Consider the following 22715-nt stretch of genomic DNA (forward strand, 5'->3'; position numbering starts at 1 on the left):
CCTCACGTGATTTATGGGATGACGTCACCGCGCAGCCGTGGGCTTGTCTCATCGCCATCTTGTGTGTGGCATCCTCACCTCACGCAGGCGGTGTTGAGTGTGATGATGCCATTGGCCTGGAATTTTTCTGTCTTGTCTATTTCGAAGATTTTCTATTTTTTAAAAATTTAAATGTCAGGATATTGATATACAGAAGGATTTTGGGGTGTAAGTCTATAGTTCCGTGAAAGTGTCGACACGTGGATAACATGGTAGAGAGGCATATGACATGCTTTGCCTTCGTTGGTTGGGTAATTGATGCACCATCAATAACTCACTCTGAGACGAATATCGGCTTTTATTGACTGGAAGAATGAACAAGCAGTGGTTGACCACCATACTACATCCTGGAGACTGAGAGGCCGGGCGCAGGCCTCAATCGCCTTTATACAGGGGTCTGTGGGAGGAACCACAGGAACAGTCAGCAGGGGCGTGTCCAGACAGGTATATGTAGTTCACCACAGTCATTGAGTGTAGAAGTTGATAGGTTGGGTTACAGCTGTATAAAACTTTGGTAAATTATTGTACAGTGAAAAACTGTCTTGCATTCTGATCATACAGGTCAATTCATTACACAGAGCATTGCGATAGTACAAAGTAAAACAACAGAATGCAGAATAAAAGTGCACTGCTGTTAGACAATAAGCTCATAACAAGGTGGATTATGAGTTCAAGAGTCCATTGCAACACACACAATATGCTGGAGGAACTCAGCAGGCTAGGCAGCATCGATGGAAAAAAATTCAGTTGATGTTTCAGGCTGAAACCCTTCACTGAAGGTTTTCTGCCTCAAACATCAACTGTACTTTTTCCCATAGATACTGCCTGGCCTGCTGAATTCCTCCAGCATTTTGTGTCATTGCTTGGATTTCCAGCATATGTGGATTTTCTTTGCTTGTCAAGAGTCAATTGTATCGTACTTAAGGGTTGTTCAATAATCTTACAACAGCAGGATAAAAGCTGTCCTTGAGCTTGGCGGTATGTGCTTTTAGACTATTGTATGTCTGCCCAGTAGGAGAGGAGAGAAGAGAGAATGATTGGGGTAGGTAAGGTCTTCAAACTACAAAACATTGTGGATATAGCATAGTGCATCCCAAGTAAAGTCCTCCCCACAACTGAGCACATTTTCATGGAGCACTGTCACAGCAAAGCAACATTCATCAAGGAGCCCCACCAACCAGTCTATGATCCCTTCTCACTGCCTCCATCAGGAAGGAGCTTCAAGTCCCAAGCACTGGGTTCAGGAACAGTTATTGCCCCTTAACCATCAGGCCCTTTAACCAGAGAGGATAACTTCACTCATCTCAACACTGAACTGATTCCACAACCTCCAGACTGATTTTTAAAGACTCTACGTCTAATGCTCTCAATAATTACTGCTTATTTATTTTTGCATTTGCACAGTTTGTTGTCTTTTGCACACTGGTTGGTTGTCTTTGTTTTGCGTTTTTTTTCATTGATGCTATCATGCTCTTTGTATTTCCTGTGAATGTGAATGCCAGCAAGAAAATTATGTCATATATGTATTTTAATAATAAATTTATTTTTGTGGTAAACTATGTATACCTGTCTGGACACGCCCCTCTGCTGACTGCTCCTGTGGCTCCTCCCACAGACCCCTGTATAAAGGCGATTGGAGGCACTGCTCCTCCCTCAGTCTCCAAGATGTTGTGGTCCCTTTTGCTGCTAGTAAAAGCCTATCGTTCACCTCCCGTCTTCGAGAGTTATTGATGGTGCATCAACTTTGAACTCATAGATGGAGTTAGAGCGGAATGTGGCCATGCAGTCCAAGTGTTTATGGGGCTGATTTTGCAGCCTTCTGGTGCTTCAGTATTGAGGAAAATCATGCTGGAGGATGCCTGACCTTACTGATTTGGTCTGTTCTATTCATCAGGAAGTCAACGATCCAATTCCAAATGGAGTCTGCAAGCCCCAGGTCAGGCAGTTGGGAGATGAATTTATTGAAATTATACTACTGAAAAAAGAGCAGTAACTACCAAACCATAGTCCAACATAGGTTTGTATTGTCCAGATGCTCCAGAGATGTGTGTTGTGTTATGTTTTGTAACTTAAAAATATTAATTCAAAGGAAGGCACGGAGTCTGAAATGTCAGTTTAACTTTGTGCATATCACACGGTAGCGTGATCATTGAACATAGAACATAGAATAGTACAGCACATTACAAGCCCTTCGGCTCACAATGTTGTGCTGACCCTCAAACCCTGCCTCCCATATAACCCCCCACCTTAAATTCCTCCATATACCTGTCTAGTATTCTCATAAACTTCACTAATGTATCTGCCTCCACCACTGACTCAGGCAATGCATTCCACTCTCTGAGTAAAAAACCTTCCTCTAATATCCCCCTTGAACTTCCCTTCCCTTACATTAAAGCTATGTCTTCTTGTACTGAGCAGTGGTGCCCTGGGGACGAGGTGCTGGCTATCTACTCTATCGATTCCTCTTAACATCTTGTACACCTCTATCTTGTCTCCTCTCATCTTCCTTCTCCCTTAATCTCTGATCATAATGCATACTCTCTAAACCAGGCAGCATCCTGGTAAATCTCCTCTGTACCCTTTCCAATGCTTCCACATCCTTTTCCTATCGTGAGGTGACCAGAACTGGACACAGTACTCCAATTGTGGCCTAACCAGAGTTTTATAGAGCTGCATCACTACATCGCGACTCTTAAACTCTATCCCTCAACTTATGAAAGCTAACACCCCATAAGCTTTCTTAACTACCCTATCTACCTGTGAGGCAACTTTCAGGGATCTGTGGACATGTACCCCCAGATCCCTCTGCTCCTCCACACTACCAGTATCCTGCCATTTACTGTGTTCTCTGTCTTGGAGTTTGTCCTTTCAAAGTGTACCACCTCACACTTCTCTGGGTTGAACTCCATCTGCCACTTCTCAACCCACTTCTGCATCCTATCAATGTCTTTCTGAAATCTTTGACAATCCTCTACACTATCTACACCACCACCAACCTTTGTGTCATCTGCAAACTTGCCAACCCACCCTTCTACCCCCACATCCAGGTCATTAATAAAAATCATGAAAAGTAGAGGTCCCAGAACAGATCCTTGTGGGACACCACTAGTCACAACCCTCCAATCTGAGTGTACTCCCACTGAGAGATCTGTGACCTGACCCGTTTCGTTACCTAATACTAGATCTAGTATGGCATTCCCCAGTCGGCCTGTCAACATACTGTGATAGGAATCTGTCCTGGACACACTTAACAAACTCTGACCCAACAGACCCTTGGAACTAATCAGGTGCCAATCAATATTAGGGAAGTTAAAGTCACCCATGTTAACAACCCTGTTATTTTTGCACCTTTCCAAAATCTGCCTCCCAATCTGCTCCTCGGTATCCCTGCTGCTACCAGGGGGTCTATAGAGTAACTGCTCCCTTCCTGTTCCTGACTTCCACCCATACTGACTCAAAAGAGGACCCTGCTACATTTCCCACACTTTCTGTAGCTGTAATAGTATCCCTGACCAGTAATGCCACCCCTCCTCTCCTTTTTCCCCCTCTCTATCCCTTTTAAAGCACTGAAATCCAGGAATATTGAGAATCCATTCCTGCCCTGGTGCCAGCCAAGTCAGCCAAGTGATGACGTATGTAATTCACATATTTATACATATAACCTGCAATGAATTATTTAAACTAATAAGAAAACAATCTATTTTAAAGATAATCCAAGTATGAAATACATAACACTGCTTAGCCCTGCTTAGCCATAAACTCCAACTCATTAAGAATGCATTTCAACTACAGACACAGTATACTATATTATACAACTACTGTATGACAGTTACCATACGAGGAGCGTTTGATGGCTTTGGGTCTGTACTCACTGGAATTTAGAAGGATGGGGGGGGGGGGGATCTCATTGAAACCTTTCGTATGTTAAAAGGCCTAAACAGAGTAGATGTGGAAAGGATATTTAAAATGGTGGGAGAGTCTAGGACAAGAAAGTACAGCCTCTGGATAGAGGAGTGTCCATTTAAACAGAGAAATGTCTTTAGCCAGAAGCTGGTGAATTTGTGGAATTTATTATCACAGGCAGCTGTGGAGGCCAGGTCACTGGGTGAATTTAAGGCAGAGCTTGATAGGTTCTTGATTGGACATGGCAGCAAAGGTTATGGAGAGAAGGCTGGCAAGTGGGACTAAGGAGGGGAGAAAAGGATCAGCCATGACTGGATGGCGGAGCAGACTCGATGGGCCAAATGGCCTAATTCTGCTCCTTTGTCTTAAGCTCTTATCATCTTTACGGACATCCAAAGCATAGTAAATTTTAAATTGTCCCATTCAGTCCTAAAGATTTAATTGCTGTGGGGAATTTCTTAGTCTCATGGGATAATGTCTTTCTTGATGAGAGGGATCACTCTGCTTGGCAGGTGAGACATGGCTGTGAAACAATTTCACGTTCTGGGGCCTCCTCCATTATGGTTGTAGGAATTAGCTTTGAGACTGCAGGAAGTGTCTCTGATAGTGGTAGCCACCTTTCATTTTTTCTTCTCGCTTGTACATCTTGATCTTGGGAAGATCCATTTAGTTCACTGGAGTATTCTCTTATTAATTTACCTAGTCCATTTCTGACACCTCCCTCCCCTTTTTCGATCTCTCTGTCTCTATCTCTGTTTATCTGCTGATATCTTTTATAAACCCATTGATTCTCACAGCTACTTGGATTATACATCTTCCCACGCTGACACTGTAAAAATGCCATCCCCTTTTCTCAGTTCCTTGGTCTCTGCCGCATCTGCTCTCAGGACGAGGTGTTTCAATCCAGTACCAATGAGGTCTGCAAATAAAGGGGCTTTCTTTCCTCCACCATCAACACTGCCCTCACCCATATTTCTTCCATTTTATGCTTGTCTGCCCTCACCCCATCCTCCCGCTGCCACACCAGAGATAGGGTTCCTCTCGTCCTCACCTACCACTTCACCAGCCTTTGCGTCCAGCACATAATTCTCCGGAACCTCTGCCATCTCCAATGGCCACCAAGCACATCTTTCCCTCCCCCACTTTCTGCTTTCAACAAGGATCACTCCCTATGCAACTCCCTCGTCCACACGTTCCTCCTCACTGATCTCTCTCCTGGTACTTATCCTTGCAAGCGGAACAAGTGCCACACCTACACCTACACTTCCTCTCTCACAGTGCTTCCTGGAGAGGTGACACTTCACCTGTGAGTCTATTGGGATCATTGAGAGTATCTGGTGCTCCTGGTGTGTCCTGTTTCTCAGTGAGACCTGACGTAGATTGGGAGACCACTTCGCCGAGCTTCATCTGCCAGAAAAATCAGGATCTTCCTGTAGCCACCCATTTCAATTCTACTTCCCATTCCCATTCCGACATGTCAGTCCATAGCCTCCTCTACTGCTGCGATGAAGCCACACTCAGCTTGGAGGAGCAACACCTTATATTCCATCTGGGTGGCCTCCATAAACATAAACATAAGCATAAACATCGATTTCTCAAACTTCGGTAATGCTGCCCCCCCTTCACCATTCCCCATTCCTGTTTCCCCCTCTCACTTTATCTCCTTACCTGCCCATCTCCTCCCTTTGGTGCTCCTCCTCCTTCCCTTTCTTTCATGACCTTCTGTCCTCTCCTATCAGATTCACCCTCTTCCATATCTTTATCTTGTTCATGAATCAGCTTTCCAGCTCTTTACTTCACCCTCTCCCCCTCTCCCAGTATCACCTATCACCTGACTCCTTGTACTTCTTCCTCCCCTCTCCCCACCTTCTTATCCTGACTTCTTAGTCTTACCTTGCCGGTCCTGATGAATGGTCTTGACCTGAAATGTAGACTGTACTTTTTTCCATAAATGCTGCCTGGCCTGCTGAGTCCCTGCAGCACTTTGTGTGTGTTACTTTCTATCTCCAGCATCTGCAGGTTTTCTTGTAATTACAAGTAATTACCTGATTAACATATCAGAGGCTTTCTCAGGTATGTTACCTGCAAAAACTGTTGTAGTCAGACCAGTGCTTTCATTTCTTTCACGATTCCTCTGAGCAGCATTGTCCTTCCTCGGTCCAATATGCTTTCCAACCAGAGGCACACCTGTTTGTCCTCTGTTGAGCTATGTTTCATCGTGTTCAGCATGGAAGCATTCATGGCATCATCCACTACCCTTCTTCGCTTTCAGATGGCTTCATTGCAGAGGATGTGACATGCAAATGATGAATGGATCTCTAATCGAGTTGCAGTTGTCTCAGACAATCAGATCCCCACCATGCTGGCCCTCCTGTTTTTATCACATACCAGCTCAATGTGGCTTGTTGGTTGTTGGATTTCACTGTTACGAATGTCATTCCCATGGGAGTTAGGTATATTTTCTCCAGTATAACTTCTTAGTTCAATATCTACAGGCTTTAGTCCAGTACCTTTGAAATGCCTCTCAAATTCATTCTGTGGAATGACTGAAGCAGTCAAACCAGTGTCTAATTCCATTTTGAATTAATTTGCTGTTCACTTGTGGTATAAGCCATATTGCAAGTTTTCACATTGTAAATCTCAAGGCTACACATTCCTGCATCCATGTAAATGAACAGTCAACATTTTGGGCCGAGACCCTTCATCAGAACTGAAGAGGGAGGGGGCAGGGGCCCTATAAAAAAGGTGGGGGGGAGTGTGGGAAGGAGAAGGCTGGTGGGTGTCAGGTTAAAAACCAATCAGAGGAAAGATCAAGGGATGGGGGAGAGGAAGCAGGGAGGGGATAGGCAGGAAAGGTGAAGAAGGAATGTAAGGTGAAAGCACTGTGTACTAGAAGAAGACAGGATCATGAGAGAGGTGATAGGCAGCTGAAGGAGGAGGCAGAGTGAAACTGGGATGGGTGAAGGGAGAGGGAGGGAATTACCGGAAGCTGGAGAATTCGATGTTCATGCCAAGGGGCTGGAGACTACCCAGACGGTATATGAGGTGTTGCTCCTCCAACCTGAGTTTGGCCTCATCATGGCAGTAGTGGAGGCCATGTATGGACATATCTGAATGGGAATGTGAAGCAGAGTTGAAGTGGGTGGCAACCGGGAGATCCTGTCTGTTGTGGCAGACGGAGCGGAGGTGCTCGACAAAGCGGTCCCCCAATCTGTGTTGGGTCTTGCTGATGTAGAGGAGGCCGCACCGGGAGCACCGGATGCAATAGATGATCCCAACAGACTCACAAGTGAAGTGTTGCCTCACCTAGAAGGACTGTTTGGGGCCACATCTCCTCTATTTCCCTCACTTCGGCACTCACCCTATCCTCCTGTCACCACAACAGGGACCGAATTCCCCTTGTCCTCAACTACCACCCCACCAGACTCCAAATCCAGCATATTATCTTCCGCAACTTCCGCCATCTTCAACAGGTCCCCACCACTAAGCACATCTTTCCCTCTCCACCCCTCTCCGCTTTCCGCAGGGATCGTTCCCTCCGCGACTCCCTGGTCCACACATCCCTTCCCACGGATCTCCCACCTGACACTCATCCCTGCAAGCGTAATTGCTACACCTGTCCCTACACCTCCTCTCTTACCAACATTCAGGGCCCCAAACAGTCCTTCCAGGTGAGGCAACACTTCACTTGTGAGCCTGTTGGGGTCATCTATTGCATCCGGTGGCTCCCAGTGCGGCCTCCTCTACATCGGTGAGACCCGACGCAGATTGGGGGACCGCTTCGTTGAGCACCTCCACTCTGTCTGCCACAACAGACAGGATCTCCCGTTTGCCACCCTGATGCACCATCAATAACTCTGTGAGACGGGAGGCGAGATATCGGCTTTTATTGACTGGAAGAAAGAACAAGCAGTAGTTCACCACCATACTACATCCTGGAGACTGACGGCAGGGCTCAGGCCTCAATCGCCTTTATACCGGGGTCTGTGGGAGGAGCCATGGTCAGTGGGAGGAGCCACAGGAGCTGTCAGCGGGGGGGGGGGGGGGGCGTGTCCAGACAGGTATATGTAGTTCACCACACACCCACTTCAATTCTGCTTCACATTCCCATTCGGATATGTCCTTACATGGTCTCCTCTACTGCCATGATGAGACCAAACTCAGGTTCTGGGTAGTCTTCAGCCCTTTGGTACAAACATCGAATTCTCCAACTTCCGGTAATTCCCTCCCTCTCCCTTCCCCCATCCCACTGTCACTCTGCCTCCTCTTCTAGCTGCCTATCACCTCTCTCATGATTTTGCCTTCTTCTACTACCCACAGTACTTGCCCCTTACATTCCTTCACCTCTCCAGCCTATCCTCTCCCTGCTTCCCCTCCCCCACCGCTTGATCTTTCCTCTGATTGGTTTTCACTCCCCTCCACCTTCTTTATAGGGCCCCTGCCCTCTCTTTCATCAGTCCTGGCGAAAGGTCTCAGCCCGACGCGTTGACTGATCATTTCAACGGATGCTGCCCGACCTGTTGAGTTCATCCAGCTTGTTTGTACATATTACTGAATGTTTCGATGTACTTGTTACAAATAATACTAATCTTTGATCGAGCTCCTTACACTTAGAATCAATCATACAACACTGCAATATATACTGTAATTCATGAATTTTTATTTTTATGTATTGCAATGTACTGCTACCGCAAAGATAACAAATTTCACGACATATGTCGGGATATTAAACGTGACTCTGATCCTAGTTAAAACTGAAAGTCACAGCAAACAGATAACTGTCCCCGGTGTGAAACCCGCCAGGTCTCAGCAACGAGCAGGGTTGATGGGAGATGTGAAACACGTGATTTACTGTGTTTAAGTGATTTTCTGTTTATAAATCTGCGGTGCGTTGATATGAGGCCTATTTACCTTTAACTTGTGAGGAAGTGCGATCTTTGTCAGAGGCTTGGAAGCGCACAGAATGATCGAAGGACAAATCGGGGAATCTTCATGGAGACCAAGTAAGTTAGGTTGAAAATCCCTAACTTCCTTCTCCTGTTGCATCACAGTTCAGCGAAACTAAAGCCAATGCTCTCATGTGGGAGGAGTGGCGGGGCGTGGAAGGAGAGAGGAGAACCACTAGTCTCTTCTACGAAAACAGGAAGTTTTCTTTTGACAGAGTCGCTTTTGGAGATCGACGCCGAACAAGTTTAAACAAGATGCAGTCGGCCAGGAGCGAATAAACGCTAGTCAGCGTCCCTCTTTACTGATATTCCTCGCTGGGTCCAGTGTTTTTACTCTATTGATTTTCATTTTCCGGGGGACCTGTTGGTGACAGTAAATGGCCACCGCGATTGCCATAGACCAGAAAACTACAGCATGGTAAGTGTTTACGTGTTAGTGTGTTGGTCTGCAAAGTCATCTATGGTTATTCGGCACTGAATAGAAACATCTTACAGTGCAAACCAGGTGATGTAGTATTTTTGACAAATGCAAACTATAAACTGGCCAGTATTTTAGTTTATTTTATGGTGTGTTCTAAAAAGTGTGCGGGAGGAAGGAGAATCCTAGGGTGTAGGTAAATAAATGCCCTTCGTTGGGAAAGCATTGAAAATCTGCTTTGCAATGGCTGTGGAATGGAGGTGCTAGAAAAAGTAGTTGAGGCATATAAAGCAACATTTGAAAGACAGGAACATGGCAGTAAAGGTTGAGGAGGCTGCAGGCAAATGGGACTAGCTGAAGGTGGACAGCTTGGACGGCAGTAAAGAGTTGGGCTGAAGGATCTGATTCTGTTCTTTTTTTAATCTTTGACTCGATGATACACTTGACCCAAGCTGTAGAACCCAAGCTCCACACCATCAGGTTCAACCACCCTTCATACATTAGGCTCTTGAACCAGTGTGGAAAGCGTCACTCACCTCAATACCAAACTGTTTCCACAATCTATGGACTCACTTTAAAGGATACAACTCATGTTCTTAATGCTATTTACTACTTATTTATTATTATTTTTGTTTAGTATTTGCACAGTTTGTCACACACTGTCCATCATTGTGTGTAGTTTTTCATTGATTCCATTATATTTATTTGTATTTACTGTGAATCGTACATGAAAATAAATCTCAGGGTGGTATTTGCTGACATATATGTACTTTGATAATAATTCACTTTGAACTTAGAGAGATTTGAAAAGCAGGTTAAGGATGTGCAGATAAAGACCTTGCGAAGCTCAGAGCTAAGTCTCTGTACTGAAAGGACCTAGAGAAGAATATCTCAAAAGAATCCCCTTGCCCTTCCTGACATCTTCATGTGATCATCAATCCAAACACTTTTCAAATTGAAAACATCAACTTTGGTGCAAAGCTGCTACAATTTAGACCAGAGCAAGAGTTATCCAAGATTTTGCAAGCAGTAAAACATAATTGAGTGACTTCGATAGAGTGGACATAGTGAATGTTAACAGATGTAGGAGTGATCTGGAAAGAGTGGACAGAGTGAATGTTAACAGTGGTTTAAAGTGATCGGGATAGAGTGGACAGACTGTTAACAGTTGTTCAGAGTGATCGGGATAGAGTGGACAGAATAAATGTTAACAGTGGTTTAGAGTGATCAGGATAGAGTGGACATAGTGAATATTAACAGTGCTTTAGAGTGATCGGAATAGAGTGTACAGGGTGAATGTCAGTGCTTTAGAACTATCGGGATAGAGTGGACAGAGTGAATGCTAAAAGTGGTTGAAAATGATCGGGATAGAATGGACCAAGTGACTGTTAACTGTGGGTTAGAGTGATTGGGAAAGAGTGGACAGAGTGAATGTTAACCGTCGTAGGGGTGATCGGCATAGAGTTGACAGAGTGAATGGTAGTTAAATCACCTGGACCAGATGGTGTACACCCCAGAATACTGAGAGAGGTTGCTGAAGAGATAGTGGAGGCTTTAGTAATAATCTTACAAGAATTTTTTTCTATTGGTAGACTGGTGTGCAGAGCATACCATAGCCTCACTCTCAGTAATGTAGACATAGAAAGTTCAAATCACAAACAAGAGAAAATCTGCAGATGCTGGAAATCCAAGCAACACACACAAAATGCTGTGGGAGCTCCACAGGTCAGGCAGCATCTATGGAAAAGAGCACAGTTGACGTTTTGGGCTGAGACTCTTCGGCAGGACTGGAGAAAAAATGCTGAGAAGTTAGATTTAAAAGGTGGGGGAAGGGAGAGAGAAGCACATTACATTCACCTATTGCCTTGTATTTCTCTCAGTCCTCCTCTTTTTTTCTTCAGTCCTGCTGAAGGGTCTTGGCCTGAAGTGTTGACTGTACTGTTTTCCATAGGTGCTACCTGACCTGCTGAGTTCCTCCGGCATTTTGTGTGTGTTGCTTGACACAGAAGCTTAGTCTGATCGTGAAAAAACAAGCTCACAAATGCTGAAAATCTGACATAAAATCACAAAATTCGATTTGGTCTGAGCCAGACTCTACCTTGTGACTCTTTGTGTTTGAAGATTTATTTATTTTATTTAGAAGTACAGCACAGAATCGGCCTTTCCAGCCCTCGGAGCTGTGCCACCCAGCAACCACAATTAAATAACCTAATCATGAGACAATGACCAATTAACCTAATCCAGTGTTAACTGTACTGCCTGTCTCTTCCTGTCATAGAGTCAGAGAGTATGACAGTGCAGAACCAGGCCCTTTGGCCCATCTAGTCCATGCCAGTCTGTTTTTTTTGCCTAGTCCCATGTACCTGCAACTAGACCATATCCCTCTATATCTCTCTCATCTATGTACCTATTCAAACTTCTCTGAAATGTTACAATTGAACCTACATCTACTTCTTCTGCTGGCAGCTCCTTCCATGTACACACCTCCCTCTGACTGAAGAAGATCACCCTCTGGTTCCCCTTAAATATTTCACCTTTAACCCATGACCTCTAGTTATGCTCGCAATTAACCTCAGAAGAAAATGCTGAAAATGTGTTTGTTGTCTTTGTTGGGTTGGCAGAGAGGCATCTTTTTGTACTGGGAGATTTTAGTCATCGAGTCAGGCCCATCTTGTCTGTGCTGATCAAAATACTCTTGAAAGCTAGTGCCATCTCCCTCCATCTGGCCCACATCTTTATTTGCCTTTCCCTAGTGGTACTGGATGTACTGACGTAATCAAGTGATCTGTGTAGCTGAGCATGCAAAACAAGGGCTTTCACAATGCAACAGTTTTCACAATACTCTCTGTGCAAGTGACAATATTAAACCAGATTAATTTAGACCCCTTAACCATGTACTTTTCCAAAATGTATTTTAAACATTAAATCCACCTCTTCCACTTCCTCCAGCAGCTTATTCCATATGCTCACAACCCTCTGTGTGAAAAAGTTACCTCCCAGGTGCTCTTGAAGTTTTTTCCCCACTCACATTAGCCTTTGGCCTCTTGTTTTAGACTCTCCAGCACACTCATCTGCTTGGCTGAACTTGTTCTAACTTTGAACAACACAGAACTGTACAGCACAGAAACAGGTTCCTACAGTTCACCAAGCATGACCACCCTGATGCTTATCAATGTAACTTCATTGTACTGCGGTAGGTGCACCTTCCTCTGTAAGTCTATCAGATGCCTTTCAGATGTTGTAATTGTATCTGTCTCTGCCTCAGCCTCCAGCACTCCATCCTCTGTTACAACATGAAACATTAACTCTACTTTGCTTCACATAGATGCTGCTCGACCTATTGAATATTTCAGGCATTTTTATTACATTTTGTTTGTGTTTGTTTTAAAATTCCGTAAGACCAAAAGACATAGGAGCAGAATTCAGCCGTCCAGCCCATTGAGTCTGCTCCACCATTCGATCATCGCTGATTTTCCCTCTCAATCCCATTTTCTTTCCTTTTCTCCATAACCTTTGATGCCCTTACTAATCAAGAACCTATCAACCTTTGCCTTAAATATAACTTTGCCTCAACAGCCATCTGTGGTAATGAATTCCATAGATTCATTACCCTCTGGCTAAAGAAATTCCACCTCATCTCTGTCCTAACTTTGAGGTTGTGCCCTCAGCTCCTACACACTCCCACCATCAGAGATATCCTCTCTGTGTACACTACGCATCTCAGCAGTTCAATACTGTATTTGCTAAGTTTCAATGAGATTTACCCCAACCCCCCCCCCCCCCATTATTCTAAACTGCAGTGATTATGTTTCAATTCAAGCAATAAATCTTTAATCTAAGAGTACAGGCCCAGAGCCACCAGGTGCTCCTCGTATATTAACCCTTTCATTCTCTGGAATGAAACGTATATATGCTGTGAACTTCAAAAGTAAATTGCAGCATGTGCAGCTTTCTTTTGATGTTCACAGCATACACAGAGTCCAGTTTATAGAGTAGATGTGAAGAGAACGAGAGATGTATCTGTGTGTCAGTCATTACGTTGTTTACTGTTATCACTCAGCCTCATGATGGCAAAGAATGAAGAATTCTGTTCTTTTTTACCATTAACTACAGTTCAGAGCCAGGCCTTATTCAATTTTTGGGACACTGAAGGGTCTGGGCCCATGTTACGAACCCCGTAACTGGGTCACTTACCAGCAAAGATAGAGAGGTCCGTTGAAGTCTGATGGTACTATTTTTAAAAGTCTTTATTTATAAAGGGGCACAAAAATAAGGTTAATACAAACATTCAGATAATATACGTCGTCACTACTCAATCTAAAAGCGCGAGTATAGTAATCATCATCAATAAGAAATAGCTCTATCGTTTGTCTAGGGGGTAATATATTGTCCGTTGGAAATATAAAAGTCACTCAGTTCCTGCAGGCTTCTGGTTTTTTTGGGGACCGCTGGGTTTTCACTTGTTGGAGAGAGAGAGATTTGTGAGAAAAGAAACTTGCCCAGGTCTTTTGATGAGGCCAATCCGTTGAGTCGGGGGAGTTGGTTCCCCGTTGTTAGTTCAAGAAAATCGTTTCTGTGGTACCCGTCACCGGCTCCCAGGCAAGGGAACCGAACGCACGTGGCTTCCTTCAAATGGCTGCCCGCTATTATGGGATCGCTAGCGTGTCTTCTGGTGCGTCTGTACAGCCCCCTTTTTATCTTGACTCGCAGGGTAGTAGATGTCAATCAGGTTGGGGGTGATGCAATCTCTCTCTCAACCTGCCCACTTTGCCCAAGGGCTTGCACGTAGCCCAGTCCCCAATCCACAAATGTGTCTCCAAGAGACAATGGTCAATGTCGCATTATTTTGCATCGCCAGGGAACGAGGCATCCGGCATGTCTCTCTCCCATTTCCTGGGTCCACTGACTCACCCTCCTTTTAGTGCTCTTGCGATTCTCACAAGGGAGGGGGCTGCGGGCATAATACCCACCCTCGTCACAGCGTTTTTACCAGCGGTTAAAACGAAATAGTACAGAGTCTTACAGGATTGGGGAAACTAACACAATACAACAGCTTTTCTTTTCACTACAGAGCAATACAGTTATACATTTAATTCAGCATCTAGATAAACAATCCGCTAGCACATTATCACTCCCCTTAATATGCTGTATCTTAATATCGAATTCTTGCAGCATCAGACTCCAACTCAATAACCTCCTGTTTTTATTTTTCATATTGGCCAGGAATACCAACGGGTTGTGATCGGTATAGACCACTAGGGGTTTTTGCGCTGGACAAATGTACACTTCGAAATGTTGTATCGCCAACACAAGTGCCAACAATTCCTTTTCCACAGTAGAGTAATTCCTCTGGTGTACATTGAACTTCCGAGAGAAATATGCTACCGGGTGCTCCACTCCATCCCCTGCTTGCTGTAAGAGGACTGCTCCTGCAGCCTCATCACTGGCGTCTGTCTCCAAGGAGAAGGGTGCTTACAAATCGGGTGCTTTTAACACAGGGTGATGGCAGAATATGGCTTTTAACTTTTCAAAAGCATTCTGACAAGAATGACCCCACTCAAATTTTTCCTCCTTCCGTAGGAGTTTTGTAAGGGGGAGAGCAATGTCCGCGAAATTTTTACAGAATTTCCGATAGTATCCCACCATGCCCAAAAACCTCCTCAGGGCCCTTTTATTGTAGGGTACAGGGACCTCAGAAATAGCCTGTACCTTCGCCTGCACAGGAGCCAACTGCCCCTCTCCCACCACATACCCCAAATAGGTGATCGTGGCATGACCAAATTCACTCTTTGCGAGGTTTACTGTAAGTTGGGCTGCCGACATTCGGGTAAACAGATTTTCTACAGCCTCCAGGTGCTCCCCCCAGGTGTCCAAACTACCAAATCGTCAAGATAAGCCTTGGTGTGGGCTAACCCCTTTATTACAGCGTCTATCATCCACTGAAATGTCCCTGGTGCATTTTTCATCCCAAACGACATAACGTTGTACTCGTACAACCCGGATGGGGTGACAAAGGCTGAAATCTCTCGAGCCCTGTCCGTTAAAGGAACGCACCAGTACCCCTTTAACAAGTCAATTTTTGTGATGTACCTCGCCTTCCCCACTTGATCAATGCAATCATCCACCCTGGGGATAGGGTAAGCATCTGTCTGGGTGACAGTGTTGACCTTCCGGTAATCGGCACAGAATCTTATGGTACCGTCCGGTTTTGGGACAACCACGCAAGGGGAAGCCCACGCAGAAGAGGATTCGCGGATTATCCCAGCAGCTAGCATATGTTCAATCTCCTTTCCTACTAGCTTGCTCTTTTCGGAATTCATCTGATAAGGGGCCTGTTTTATAGGTTGGGTTGAGGTAACTATCACATCATGTTTCGTCCCACTACACCTTCTGGGGACATCGGGACATAAGTCTGTATGCCGGTTAATGAGCTGTATTACCTGCTCCCGCTGTTCAGGCTTTAAGTGGCTAACTTTATCCGCAATGCTTGCCAATACGACAGAGTTCTCCAATCTGGTGGGGACTATACCTATCTTTTCAAACCGCTCTGGTTCCTCCTTACCACCCCCCTCTACCTCATCGGTTTTCATGGCCGCACCGACCACCGCCGGGGGTGGTTTCATGGTACCTTTTCATCATGTTCACGTGAACTAACTGGGTTGGCTTTCGCCGATCGGGGGTTTCAATCACGTAATTCAGCGAGTCTATTTTCTTACGCACTGTATATGGTCCTTGAAACCTCGCCTGAAGGGGGTGGGTAACTACCGGAAATAGGACCAAAACCTGGTCGCCTACGTGAAACTCTTGTTCTCTCGCTCTCGGGTTATACCACTGGCTCATTTTTTCCTGGGAGTCTTTAAGGTTTTCTTTTGCCAAGGCGCATACTTTATGCAGCCTTTCCCGGAATTTCAGAACATAGTCGATCACACTGACTTGAACGGTCGGGCTAGACTACTTTTCTTTCAGTAGGGTTAGAGGTCCCCTGGGCCTGTGACCGAAAACGAGCTCAAACGGACTGAACCCCAGTGAGCACTGGACTGTATCCCTTACGGCAAATAACAGAAGCGTTAAAGCCTCATCCCAGTCTTGAACGTTCTCCTGACAATAAGTTTTAAGCATGGTCTTTAGTGTAGCGTGGAATCTTTCCAACGCTCCTTGGGATTCCGGATGGTATGCAGAGGCTAGAATTTGTTTGACCCCTAGCTGGGTCATCATCTGCCGAAATGCGCTAGACGTGAATGTACTCCCCTGATCTGACTGTATCTCCTTAGGCAGCCCCACTGTGATAGAGAATTTAATGAGGGCCTTCACCACCACAGAGGTCCTAATATTACCCAGAGGCACAGCCTCTGGAAATCGTGTAGCGGCACACATCAGGGTCATGATATACTGCCGTCCACTCGCAGTTTTAGGTAAGGGTCCCACAAAATCCACAGTGATTCGGGAGAAAGGCTCCTCACATGCGGGGATGGGTCGGAGGGGTGCCTTAGGGATAACTTGGTTCGGCTTACCCACCACTTGACATGTATGACACCTTTTACAATACTCAGTAATATCTTTTCTCAGATTTGGCCAATAGAACTCTCTCTGAACCCGATCCACTGTCTTCGTTATTCCCAAATGCCCACCCAAGGGTCCCTTATGAGCTAAGTTCAAAATTTCGTCCCGATACACTTTCGGAACTACTATCTGATGTACCACTGCCCAGTCCTCATCGACCGGCACCGCGGTGGGCCTCCATTTTCTCATCAACACACCCTCTTTCAGGTAGTAACCCTCGGGCTCTGTCTCAATCTCAGTCTCAGAAAGAACCGACTCCCTCAAGGCTGTCAGCTCCTCGTCACCTCCCTGTTCCCGTACAAACTCTCTTCTCGCTAAGGGCAGGTCTACCTCCCCCCGTTTACTCTCTCTTCCCTCCCTACTCTCCGGTTTACCTTACTCTGACCCTCGCTGGTACAGAGTCGGCAAAAACGTCTCAGCCAACTCGACACTGGCCAGACTTAAACGGCTCTCTGTCTCGGCTGCCTTTTTCGACATGCTGCGAGTGACCGCGCATGCGGGATAGATCTTGGGATCTGGGGGAGGGGCCTCAACCCTCGCAGGCTGGGTTGTCAGCTTCACGGCTGCACCCATTTTCCCACCCGCTAGGTCGTTACCCAGAAGGACGTCCACGCCTTCCCCCGGCAACTCCGGCAGGACCCCCAATTCCACTGGTCCCGACACCAACTCACAATCTAGAAGGACCCTATGCAAAGGCACCACTTCGGTCCATTTTCCTATGCCTCTCAGGGCTACCTCTCCCATCTGAGGTCCGAACTCTAGCACTTTACTGCTAATCAATGACAGCTCAGCCCCCGTGTCTCTCCAGATCCGTACTGGAATTTGTGGGCCTCCCTCCTCCACAGACACGGTTCCTTCGGAACTAAACGTCTCACGCCTCTCCTGTACTCCATCTACCGGGGGCCCTCTCGTCGATTTTCTGATCGACGCAATATAGCCTATAGGGATAGCTGCTTTCCCTTTTTCTGGCTCCTTCCTCGGAGCAGGGCATTTAGATGCAATATGTCCCACCTTTCTACAATTAAAACAGGTCAAACCAGGAAATCTCCTGGCTTCTGGCCTGTCATCCTCAATTTTTCTGCTAGCTCCCGGCTGAGTTTCTCCCTTAGCCGGCGGGCTTTCCCTACCGTTCCCACGGTCTCTCGGGTAACTTTTTGTCAAGGAAAACTTTGTCCTGTGGGTTAGGGCATATTCATCTGCGAACCTAGCAGATTCTGAGATGGACTTATTCGGCTTCTCATTCAAATACATCCGGATCTCCTCCGGAACACAACCTTTAAATTCCTCAATCAAAATTAACTCCCTGAGACGCCCATGATCCTCGCCCACTATTTCTGCGGTGCACCAACGGTCCAAGAGCACCCCCTTCTCATGGGCAAACTCGGTATACGTCTGATTCCACCCTTTCCGTAAATTTCTGAACTTTTGTCTATATGCTTCAGGTACTAGCTTGTAACCCCGGAGAATGGCCGCCTTTACTTGGTCATAATTCTCTTCCCCTTCCGTGGACAACGCCGCATATGCCCGCTGTGCCTTCCCTCTTAACACACTTTGTAACAACGCCACCCACTGTGCTCTGGGCCACTTCTGATTCACTGCCACCTTTTCAAAAAGCAAGAAATAACTATCAACATCCGTCTCCTCGAACGGGGGTACCAACCTCAATGCCCGACTAACATCAAACCGCTCCTCTCGGTCCGACCCCTGACTTCGTTGCTCTTGCTTTAACTTCTCCATCTCCAAGGCATGTTTCCTCTCTCTCTCTGCCTCCCTCTCCTTCTCGGCCCTTTCCTTCTCCTTCTCAGCTGCTTCCAGCTCTTTTAGCTGAAGTTCATGCTTTCTTTGCTTCTCAGCTCTTTCCTGCTCCCTTTTCACCTCTAACTCCTTTAGCTGGCGCGCATGCTCCCTTTCTTTCTCGGCTGCTTCCAGCTGCTTTAACTTAATTTCATGTTCCCACCTTAATTTCTCCAACTCTAACTGAGCCGTCCCACTAGCTGGTACCCTTTCAGGGATATTTTCCAATACCTGAACTGCAAACACCTTCTTCTCAATGTAATACTGAGTTATGGCCCTTCGCACCTCCCGCTTTTTCATTGACGACCTCACCTCTGCGAGGTTTAACCCCTTCGCCAAATTTACCAAGTCTGATTTGGTGGCTGCCTCTAGCAGAGTCGGGTTTCCCATAAATTCATCCACGTCCATCTTTGCTGGTTTCCCATCTGGCTACCCCGCGTACCAGATCCAAGTTTGGACTTACAATCCCGATTCACTGGCCCTCAATTTTGGTATCAAATCCCGGATGAGCCCCCAAGTTGTTACGTACCCCGTAACTGGGTTACTTACCAGCAAAGATAGAGAGGTCCATTGAAGTCTGATGGTACTATTTTTAAAAGTCTTTATTTATAAAGGGGCACAAAAATAAGGTTAATACAAACATTCAGATAATATACGTCGTCACTACTCAATCTAAAAGCGCAGGTATAGTAATAATCATCAATAAGAAATAGCTCTATCGTTTGTCTAGGGGGTAATATATTGTCCGTTGGAAATATAAAAGTCACTCAGTTCCTGCAGGCTTCTGGTTTTTTTGGGGACCGCTGGGTTTTCACTTGTTGGAGAGAGAGAGATTTGTGAGAAAAGAAACTTGCCCGGGTCTTTTGATGAGGCCAATCCGTTGAGTCGGGGGAGTTGGTTCCCCGTTGTTAGTTCAAGAAAATCGTTTCTGTGGTACCCGCCACCGGCTCCCATGCAAGGGAACCGAAAGCACGTGGCTTCTTTCAAATGGCTGCCCGCTATTACGGGATCGCTAGCGTGTCTTCTGGTGCGTCTGAGGGGCCGTCTGTACAGCCCCCTTTTTATCTTGACTCGCAGGGTAGTAGATGTCAATCAGGTTGGGGGTGATGCAATCTCTCTCTCAACCCGCCCACTTTGCCCGAGGGCTTGCACGTAGCCCAGTCCCCAATCCACAAATGTGTCTCCAAGAGACAATGGCCAATGTCGCGTTATTTTGCATCGCCGGGGAACGAGGCATCTGGCACGTCTCTCTCCCATTTCCTGGGTCCACTGACTCACCCTCCTTTTAGTGCTCTTGCGATTCTCACAAGGGAGGGGGCTGCGGGCATAACACCCAAAACATCAACTGTTTACTCTTTTCCATAGATGCTGAGTTCCTCTAGCATTTTGTGTGTTTTGCTCTGGATTCCCAGCATCTGCAGATTTTCTCAAGTTCATTGTATATGTAGTTTGCAGAGGTGGGAGAGGGTCTGAGAAGATAGCAGTGATGCAGATTTGGGATTAACGTTGAAACATAGAAAACCTACAGCACAATACAGGCCCTTCGGCCCACAAAGTTGTGCTGAACATGTCCCTACCTTAGAAATTACTAGGTTTACCCATAGCCCTCTATTAAAGTCCGGAACAAAGGGTTCTCATTACAGCCACACCAGCTAACTCTACAGGGCAATTCCAATCAATCGCAAATGAGTTTAACAGAGCACACTGACTGAATTCATCTGAGGTTCGGCAAATCGGAGCGTCCTTTCAGAGTGTGGTGGGTTCGAGGGATTACTGAAATTATGCATTGTACTGTGAAATTAGGAATAATTACATGGAAATAAATACTTTGAGAATAGCTGTGAGTGTCTCTTTCATTCATTTTCAAAAATGAAATTAGTTCCAGTGCAAAGTCCTGATTTTTCCACTCACTGCCTCTGAGATCCTCGGGTTGGTTTAAATGATCACATAAATATTGCAACATGTTTAACTGCCTCAGTCTTGGGCAGAATACACAAAAGGCTTGACATCTGACAGCTCCTTCCCAAAGTTTACCCCGAAGTAACTTTTCCCTTTACTCTCTATTTTGCCACTATCATTGTCACTTGTGACTCATACCCAGATATTTTGCACACTATCTATGGTTCTAACCTGTTGCACCTACCCAGGGTGTGCTCTGTGCATCACTGTGCATGCTCGCAACCGTGCTGTTACCACCTCTGCTTCACAGCTCCTGGCCTGTGTCCAGGCCAGTTTGTACATTCCTTGATCATCTCCTCCTACATCCAAAAGCATGGCCACCATAAATCATTCCTCTGTCGCCGTAAATGAATCCTTTGTGATGGCAAGTATAAAAAAGATCAAAGGGGAATGCAGGGAGGTTTGAGGGAGGATATGTTGTTGGGCTGCATTGAGATAGGAAGGAAAGGAATGGTCCAGATGGCATCGCTCCACTGGGAATAGTTCAGGACTGAATGGGAGGGAGCAGGGATTGGGGCAAAGTGCCTGGCTCTTTCCAATGTCAGGACAATCATGGTAGACCATGTGGTCTCCTTAGATGCTGTCTGGTATCAGGACCCCCCATCAGGGCCATGTGTTTTCTCCATGCTGTCATCAGGCAGGAGCTACAGGGGCCTGAATACACACACCTCAAGGTTCACCAACAGTTTCTTTTCCAATGCCATAGTGTTTCTGAGCAGACTTGATGAACCCTTAGACTATACTATTTTCTCTTTGTCTTTGACTATCACAACATGTCATTGATGCACCAACAAGAGCATTCTGTTAGGAAGCAAAACCAGTTGTATGGCAACCACTTTGAATGTGACAAGAAACTGCAGAGAGTGTGGACGCAGCACATCGTGGAAACCAGTCTCCTTTCTATGGACTCGGTCTACACTTCTCACTGCATCAGTAAAGCAGGCAGTATAATCAAAGACCCTACCCACCCCGGAAATTGTGGCTTCTGCCCTCCAATATTGGGTAATAGTTACAAAAACCTGAAAGCTCCTACCAGGCTCGAGAACAGCTTCTCCATCGCTGTTAGCAGACTCTTGATTGGACCTCTTGTATGACAAGATGGACTCTTGACCTCACAATCTACCTCATTATGATTTTGTACATTGTTTACCTGCACTGCACTTTCTCTGTGGCTGTTACACTTTACTCTGAAATGTAGAAATCTACAGCACATTACAGGCCCTTCGGCCCACAATGTTGTGCGGACCATTTAACCTACTCTAGAAGCTGCCCAGAATGTTCCTACTGCATAGCCCTTTATTGTTATTCTGCACTGTTATTGTTTTGCCTTTTTCTTCCTCAGTGCACTGTGTAACAATCTGATCTGTATGGATAGTATGAAAGATGAGCTCTTCATTGTACCTTGGTATGTGAGTCAATATTAAAACAATACCAATATTTTTCTGTATATTTTGTGCATATCTGTGTTATGTATAATTTCTTAATTTAAGTTTGTTAAATTATATTTGTTGTCTTCTTGTAACCTACTGTGTTGCTCCTGCAAAAACATAATTTTCATGGCATATCCAGTCTTAGTGATTGTGTGAGTGTGAATGTGTATATCTATGTGTACATGTATGTGTCTGTGTGTTTCTCTGTGTTTGTGTTTATGTGTTGGTCTCTGTGATGTGAGCATGTTTGTGAGTGTATGTGGGTGAGTTTCTGCATGTTTGTGTGGGTGTGCCTATATGCACGTGTCTGTATATGGTGTGTGTGTGTGTCTGTGTATGTCTCTGGCTGTGTGTGTGTTTGTGGGTGGATCTGTGCCTGTGTGTGTGTGTGTGTGTGTGTGTGTGTTTGTGGGTGGATCTGTGCCTGTGTGTGTCTGTCTGTCTGTCTTATATCTTTGGGTGTGCGTGTGGTTTGTGTGTGGGTGTCTATGTGTATGTGTGGGTGTGTGTTTTTATCTGTGTATGTCTATGTGTCAGTATGCATGTGTGTGGTGCATGTGTGTGTGGTGTGTGTATGGGTGTGTGTCTGTGTGTGTGTCATGTGTGAGTGTTTCTGGGTGCTTCTCTGTGTTGTGTGTGTCTGTCAGTGTGGGTGTATCTGTCTGT

At 45.7% G+C, this 22715-nt stretch overlaps 1 protein-coding gene across 4 annotated transcripts in view; it reads left to right on the top strand.

Annotated features, from left to right (window-relative positions):
• Positions 1–8700: 8700 nt before the first annotated feature.
• The window catches only part of hps4 (HPS4 biogenesis of lysosomal organelles complex 3 subunit 2), an 85106-nt gene continuing 71091 nt past the window's right edge, over positions 8701–22715 (top strand). The window contains exons 1-2 of one of the 4 annotated variants that reach the window (XM_073065971.1): positions 8702–8945; positions 9104–9306. In XM_073065971.1, coding sequence (XP_072922072.1) covers positions 9266–9306 — 41 coding nt within the window. In that variant the 5' untranslated portion in view covers positions 8702–8945; positions 9104–9265. Of the gene's footprint in view, positions 8946–8979; positions 9307–22715 lie in introns of those variants that run through there. The other 3 variants (XM_073065972.1, XM_073065973.1, XM_073065974.1) reach the window with 3 other exon arrangements.

This window comes from Hemitrygon akajei, chromosome 14, assembly GCF_048418815.1.
Source record: "Hemitrygon akajei chromosome 14, sHemAka1.3, whole genome shotgun sequence".
NCBI lineage: Eukaryota > Metazoa > Chordata > Chondrichthyes > Myliobatiformes > Dasyatidae > Hemitrygon > Hemitrygon akajei.